This window comes from Musa acuminata, chromosome BXJ1-11 (assembly GCF_036884655.1).
Source record: "Musa acuminata AAA Group cultivar baxijiao chromosome BXJ1-11, Cavendish_Baxijiao_AAA, whole genome shotgun sequence".
Classification (NCBI taxonomy): domain Eukaryota; kingdom Viridiplantae; phylum Streptophyta; class Magnoliopsida; order Zingiberales; family Musaceae; genus Musa; species Musa acuminata.
In genome coordinates, this window is record NC_088337.1 from 29,394,387 (window position 1) to 29,402,591 (window position 8,205).

Sequence of the window (8,205 nt, forward strand, 5' to 3'; positions counted from 1 at the left end):
ATCTGGGGGCCCATCGCTGCAACAAATCAGCAGAGGAGTGGCCGCTACAGCGGATCCACAAATCTCGACCTGCGTGCACTCCCCTCTCTGAAAGTTTGAAATTTTCATGCATAAAAGCCCTTTTGTGTTAAGAATTCACACAAAAACCCACATTAACTTTGTAATATCGACCCCTCTGTGTTTCTCGATTTCATGCACAAAAGCCCTTTTTTGTTAATAATTCACAAAAAAGCCCACATTAAGTAGCCGAAGAAAATTACATAAATATCAATTTAAAAATCAAAAAAATAATCGAATCTCTCTCTAGGCTTTGTGGAAAACAAGAAAAAATTATTTTCCTATTTTTGACTCAAATCAAGAAAATTTAAAATTCAATCTACTATGGGGTTTGGTAGTCAAAAATACCAATATGAAGAGGGGTGTATTTGCTAAAAAACACAAAATATGAACTATAAAGAATGTATAAGTAAATATAAGTGATATTAGGGATTTATATGTAAATATTCCGAATTAATGATATTATTTTTTGATGACCGTAAGCGCATATATTCTTTTTTTTACGATACCCCCTCCGCTGCTGCCCATTTGCCTCTCTGCTGCTTCCTCCTCTGTCTCGCGCTCTCTCTCTCTCTCTCTCTCTCTCTCTCTCTCTCTCTCTCTCTTTCATTCTTCGAGCCGGTGGCGATAGAAAAGGGGGAATCCAAACCCTAACCCTAGTTCCTGTTTTTGATCTGGTTATTGTTGTTGCTGTGGTACTGGTTGGTGAAGTGTGGTGGTGGTTGATTCGGATCTGTTGCCGTGGCAACGAGAGCAATGGGTGAAAGGTGCGGAGATGGGGACTGAGGAGATCTGGGAGCGGCGATGGGGAAGGCGGGAAAGGATCAGACGGAATCGGCATTGCCCGCGTCGTCGGTCGACCGGGATGCCGGCGATGGCTACGCGAGGTTGCGCTCCGTCGGGCGGATCGTTCGGCCCCGGTGCGTCGCAGCGCTGGTTCTCGGCGCCGCGATGCTGCTTTCAGTCCTCTTCTGGTTGCCTCCCTTCTTGAGGCACCACGGGGCTCGCAGGGGCCACAGGCGAGATCCACGGTTTGCAGGTGAGAATGCGAGCGTGCGCTTTTAGATTGGATCTTTATGGATGTTCTTCGGGTGAACTGTCGGATCTTGGCTTTGGTTCTGCTTTCGATGCTTGTAATGTTTCTTTTGGCTGGTGGGACGAATCCTGATCTTGTTTTCTTGACATAACTAAGCGACAAATGATCATGGTAACGATTCAAATCTTGATCGCAACGGAATTACGTTTGTAGATCCTATGAGTTCTTCGGATGTTGCCTGAAGCTGAATGTGTTGGATGGATGTTCCTGATCTTGAACGAATCATTATTTCGTCTTTTCGTTGCTCAGGCTCGGGTGTCATTATCATTATTTCGTTTCTTGACATAAAAGTTGTTGTTGCAAAACAATGAAAATTTGATTGCAAAGTGAGGCAAGGTTGACTATCTGATTGGATTTGTTGTTGGATCTTTCGAGAAAAAAAAAATGATAATAGCCTGCTATTTGCGTGTGAGTGACAACTGATTGTGAGATTGGGAGCAGAGGGGTTGAGGTTTCTTTAGATTGACAAAACCTTATCTTTAGTTTAACGAATAAACTCTTTGTTCTTATCAAATATGTCCTCTGCACAGAAACAAGCAAGAACCTAAGACTACATTGCTGTTGCATGTCCACCATCTTCTGCTGTCTGTACTTGGTTTCATCATGCACACTCATGTTGGCTGTGGGGTGCTCATCAAATCTGTTGGGAAGAAATAATGATTTTTGGATGTGCTCAGGATGCTTTATGCATGAGCAGTGGTTTATCATTCAAGGTTTTCTGGGTACACATTTATTCATGTCCTTGCTAAGGGAAAGATTGCCAGAGAGAAAAGGATGTGGAATTTATAGAACATGTTGAGAATGGAAGTAGGTCTCATACTTTAATAAGATAGATCCGAGTTCAACTTTCAACCCTTATCTGTTTTAGGTAAAAATTAGAAACTATTTCCACATGAGGGAACATTGTGTTTCCTTTTTTATCATGACGAATTGGAATGATAATAAACTGATTGCTGCATTATTAACTAGGCAAGTGCAATATATTCGAAACCTTTACATTTACTATGATATATAATTTTATAGTCAAAGAACTATCATGTGCAAAATGAAAGTTATAGTGATGATGTATGATATGCAATCCCTTATATATGGCACACACATTATGGCTGTTGTTTGTTGATTTTCCCATGAAAAAAAAACCTACCATCCATTGCTGAACCCTTGCATATAGAGTAGATTTTAAATGTTTTGGTTCTTTATAAAGATCCATATTGGAATGAATTTAAGACATCTGAATAGTGTTAGAAATATATGAAAGGAAAAATGTGATGATGCACCATTAGGAAGTTAAGCCAACTGAAACTCCTCTAATTTAAACTAGGAAGTGCTATATGCTGTAAAGACGTACTTGAAGATGTGCTTTACATTAGATATTAGGAAAATGGTAGATAGCTTATTTGTAGATGTTGTGTATATGCTGAGCTACACAAAAGACAAGGAATGACAGACCATACTGGAGTGAGATAAACCATCAGAGATAAACACAACATACTAAGTGAGCTGAATTAAGAGGGGAACTTAACTCACCATTTGAATATTAAGCTGTTTGGTAGCAACCTATAGGCTAAGAAGGGCCAATAAAAGATCCAAGAAAATAAAGTTGAGCTTCTAGAAAGCCTTGGGGTTCTCATGGGGAGGTGTAGACTGTTTTAATAATTGTTTCCCTACAAGCCTCCTCGAAAGATGTCCTTTTTCTGAAAGATTTTATTCCTCTTAGGTTAGGTTATCATCAACTGTGAACAATTATCCAATCGGTGAATTGATTCTTTGATTGGTACCCAATTCTGAAGACCAATTCCTTAAATTTGAATAGTCATATACTTGATTATAGAGACTCCCTTCGGATCCCGAGTGAATTGCTGAAGCTGCAAAGCTTCTTACAACTTATGTCACTTACAAAATCCTACAAAAATTTTACCTAGCAAACCCAATAACAGACTCCAAAATATTTAGGAAAATTAAGGATAAAAATACATTAGAAATGACAAAAAAATATTATCCCGCCTCACGAAATCAGAGTTCAAAGGTAAGTGCACCAGTTAGATCTAAGTCAGTTGGAATCAGTGGTGTGAAAGACCTAAGAAAACCAGACTAGAAAAAGGAAAGGGATTACTTAGATTAATTATTGATGTTGGTCTCAGCTGAGCCCAATTGCAGGTCTCCATTCACATAGGCATCCCATATAATTGAAATCTGATGTAAATACTTTTGATTGCATGATAGAAGTAGAAAAAATGGTCTTAAGGCTGATTATGGTTTAAAGAAAGGCAAAAGAAAACTTTTTTACTTATACTGTGTCCGAATACCAGTGACCACCACCATAATCATGATTTATGCACTACATTGCAGTGTTGATATCTGAATATCTTAATAACTGATATCACATTTCATGCTGCCATCATAGTCATTTTCCTTGTTTGAACTTTGAACTGACCAAGTTAATTCTTCCAGCTGATATTGTAGCAAGTTTCAAGCTTCAAAAGCCTGTGGCTGAGCTAAATGCCAACATTGTAAAACTTCAACTTGACATCTTTGAAGAAATTGGTGTTCCTAATTCTTCGGTACCTATTCTTTTACCTTTACTTTGTCTTCAACTTTATCGCCAAGGTTTTAATGTTGTTACCTATTTCTTTTACCTTGATTAGGTAGCTATTATTTCTCTGGAACCTCTTGGTGGATCAAACTGGACAAACATTGTTTTTGGAGTATGGCCTTATCCCAAAAATTCAACCATATCATCAACTGGTCTAAGCATTCTCAGATCATCCTTTATGTCGTTGGTTATACAGCAGTCAACTCTTCACTTGACCAGATCCTTGTTTGGTAATTCATCATTATTTGAGGTGCAAAAGTTCCCTGGAGGAATTACAATTATCCCTCTACAACATGTTTTCCTTCTCCAGAAAGTGCATGTGCTTTTCAGTTTTAAATTAAACTCTCCTATTTACCAAGTCGAAAATAAATTGAGAGAACTGAAAGACCAGATGAAGTTTGGGCTTCTTCTTAATCCCAATGAGGTTTGAATTTTTCCCTTTTTCCACTTCAAGTTAATAACTAGTTATTTTTTCTTGCATATCAGTTTTGTCCTCTTTTCCTTCTCACTGCAGTGTTTGGTATCTTTGATTCCTGAAACTGGCTTCTATTGTGGTAGGCATAATTAGTGGTTATTTTCTGATATTCATTGATCTAATTCCTTGCAATATCTAAGAATCCTTATGGTTACAATTCTGTGAATGAAAACAATTTTGCAGTCTACTGCACTAACTCTTTCTTTCCATTTTCTTTATTCGCTTATTTATTAGTAGATAATCTCATACATGTATAGGGTCTGCAGGGGAGCATGTGTCTGGGTGGTTGTTCCATTACCCTGTTTTAAAAGTTAGGATTGGCTTCTTTATTGGCATTTGGCCCTACATTTGAATTTGTCATTCAAGAAACTCTAAGCAGAACTGGCCACATGGAGGGTTTAGGGATTGGCTTTTTTTATTTGTTTGCATATCCTGTTATCTATGTTTTATTCTGTGCTATATGCTATTTTGATTCATAACCTTTTGCATGTGTTATTATTGATTCTTATTATGTATTTTTTTTCTATAATTTAATTAGGCAAATATTTTTGCTACTCGATTGTATGTTATCCACCCACCTATCCATGTGTGATTGTGGAAACAGATGGGACCTACACAGGCCCATTGATGAGCCACTTGGCTGCATTATATAAGTCAGGTGGTTTTAGGAGAGAGAGAAACTATTCTGACATTTATAGCCTTCACTCTCTGCTCGACCTCATTATTTCTGCTGCATTATGAGGTGATGGCAGTAGCAACTAACAAGTATTATTTTTCTCTATTTGGTCATTTCAAAAAGAAAAATGCTTTTAAAAACACTATTTTTGAATTAGTTTTTGTGTAGAAAATTTATTAGAGAAGTTTGAACTGGATGTATCTGTGATCACATTAACGTGATAAGATGTGGGGTCCTTAAATTTTCTCCATGTATTTAGCATTCTACATACTAATTGCTGAATTTCTGGTAACAGAATCTGTATGTTAAATTGACAAATTTGGAGGGGTCAACTATTGCTCCACCAACAATTGTTCATGCCTACATTGTGCTTGCTGTGGGGCATCACCAGCCTTCCTTGCCAAGGTTGAAGCAGTTGGCTCAAAACATTCAGAATTCTTCTGAAGCAAACCTTGGTTTAAATCGCACTGTATTTGGTAAAGTAAAGCAGATTCGTCTGTCTTCTTTTCTTCAACATTCTCTTACTAATGGACACAGTAATGGTTCACCAAGTCCAGCTCCAGAACCTCATCCAGTCCATCATGATCATCACCTCCATCACCACCACCACCATCATTCTCATCACCACGGCCCACATGTTGCTCATGCTCCTACAGGAAGCAATTACCAAACTCAAGCTCCTTCTGGTTGTCGATACGGTTTTTCAAGCAAGCCATATACTAAGGATCATTTAGCTCCTGCTTCTGCACCTGTTACTGGTATGAAGCAATCTGCTGCACCAGCACCAGCACCACCCTCACAGCATTCAACTGCTCGTACAAAAACTCCACTAAGTTCTGCTGCACCTTCGAGTACCACGAAGAACTTACTTGCTCCTCATGGGAACCAAAATCCACATACTCCAGCTTCTCATATGCCTCCAGTCTCTCCTTCACCTGAAGCACAATCCCCAAGTGAAAGTTCAAGAAATAACAAGTCTCCTGACAAGGCACCACCCAATTTACTGGCATCATATTCATGTGAGTTCATTTTCCAACTCTAATGTTTATAGAGGTCTTTTAATTTGAGCCTTCAAATTAAAGCATGCTTGAACAGAACAATAGTGGGAAATAGAAGATAAAGAAACTGCATTTAAGGCTTGTTGTAGCATCATTTAGAACAATGTCATTATGCATGCCAATATATATTCAGAATACATTCTAGAATTTGAGGATGTTGTACTGTTTGATGTTGTTAGTTTATTTGTCGGATAATATTCTTTGTCATCCGTAACTTGTTATCTTGATCATGTGTGATTCAATAATAATTTTTTTCTCAACATCATCATCTTTGTTCCATGTTGGTGTCATCATTTGTTATGTTGTTATGTCTCAGTTTATTTTCCTTAGTTATATAAGCATTTATGTTACTTTGTCACAAGTTATGCAACCATTAACTTGTGACAAGTTTTCCATATTTAAGCACAATTCTCTTTTATTTGGATAAAGTCTAATTAATTCTAGTATTGAGTTTATTTCCAGTTTAATGTGATTTATGTTAAATTGTATGCTGTATTAGATCTAATTGAGTCGACTTGTCAATTTGATTCGGAAAGCAAATATAACTGTAAGCCTTTTTTGGAAAATTAATTGTAAATAAATTATGTGGGACCCAGGGATTTCATGGCCACCCTTGATTATTATATAGCTTTTGCACTGGTTGGAATGAGAAGAGTAGAACTTCCTGCCTTTATCAAGGTCTATCTTTACATTATCTCTCATCATTGATTTTTGCAGAATCTTAGTCCCCTAATTTTTATTTCCATAATAGGTAATAATGTTTGTTGAGGGAGTGTATATCATATTTGCTATTGTTGGTTGTGAATATTATTACAGAAGCATGTATAGCAATACTAAATCTTGTTGTGTTTGATTGTTGAAAGTGGAAGTCCTGAAATTCTCTGACACTGTATGGTTATATATATAAAGTTGATTTTTGGATATAGATCGCAGTGAGTAACAATGAGCTAAACGGGTCATTATTGTACGTTGTAATTAATAGATCTAAGTATGTCTGACTATGAAAATTACTTTTATACATGTGATAGTTGACACCTCTTGACTGTTCTGATAAGAAAATACTAGCATAAACTTAAAACTAGGGAAATGACATGTTGAGCAGACTTATACTATTCTTCCTATATAAAGGGTCATCAGAATGCTAGTTTAGTAGGTTGAGGCCTTTGTGTCAGAATACTAGTTCAGCATATCCAAATATGATTAGCTTACTGAATCTAGTATTTTATTAAATGCATTGTGGGGCATGGGGGTATATCTTGTTAGTCCTTTTCTGAATAAATAACTGTTTTGCCTTTTATGTTAATACCATTTTTTCATCAGTAAGTGTCGTACTGTTTTGGATAGTGTAACTCCATTAAAACCGGCGCATCTGACATGTAAATTTTGGTTGCCTGCCTCTTCACAAGAAACTGATAACATCGATGTATCCATGCAGCTTCCGTTTCAGGGAAGATTTCTCTGAATTGGGTTGGCGCAATACTCTTTGTATTGGTGGGTTTGTAGCAAAGAAGGGGAGAAAAATATATTTGTTTCTTGGTGTAGATCAGCAAGTTTATAGAAAGCGGGACAAAGTTGTTCCCCCCACCTCGTGCCACAAGAGACCAAAGAAAGGCTCGCATCAGATGCAAACGCAAATGGTGCATGCAGGGTGTCAAGTTTAATACATGTACATATGATGGATGAGGTAGGCTGCAATCGTGTTTTCGGGTCAAAGCCACAGAAGTGGCAGGCCATTGTTACATAGTGCTTGGTGATACTTACTGCTCTCCAATAAATAAAGTGAAAGAAAATATATGTTATCCTTAGACACGAGCAACATTTGCTGCCACATAATTCGGAAAGATTTTTCTCTTTGCTTCCGTGATGATCTACTTTTGCTTCGCTCAATCTCTGTTATCTCTGTTATATGAATATCCTATGGTTCAGTTCTCAAATACTTGATTACATATAATAGGTTGGCAAATCTGTTGAGAGAAAAAACCATTTACATGAAAAATACATTCTACACTTGGATGATTTGCACTTCTTGTAAGCAAACTATTTCATATGTATACAAAAAAATCTAATCTGAGAAATGATTCATATGTATACAACTCTTGTTACTTATGGTACATGTTCTTTTGTTGGATCAGTGTTCTTCCATCTAAACTATCATACATGTCGATAACCGATGATGAGGACGTAGATTGAAGGGATAAATAAGCTTGACATCTTCTGCATATTGATCCCTTAAAAGTTCAAAAGAAGGAT

At 37.2% G+C, this 8,205-nt stretch overlaps 1 protein-coding gene across 1 annotated transcript; it reads left to right on the forward strand.

The window, feature by feature from the left end:
• Positions 1 to 577: 577 nt before the first annotated feature.
• Positions 578 to 7,814, forward strand: LOC103971951 (uncharacterized). Its single transcript, XM_009386118.3, has 5 exons — positions 578 to 1,096; positions 3,605 to 3,714; positions 3,799 to 4,170; positions 5,193 to 5,916; positions 7,391 to 7,814. Exons 1-5 carry the CDS (start codon positions 862 to 864, stop codon positions 7,456 to 7,458), a joined length of 1,509 nt encoding a protein of 502 aa, XP_009384393.2. The 5' UTR covers positions 578 to 861; the 3' UTR covers positions 7,459 to 7,814.
• The last annotated feature ends 391 nt before the right edge of the window (positions 7,815 to 8,205 follow it).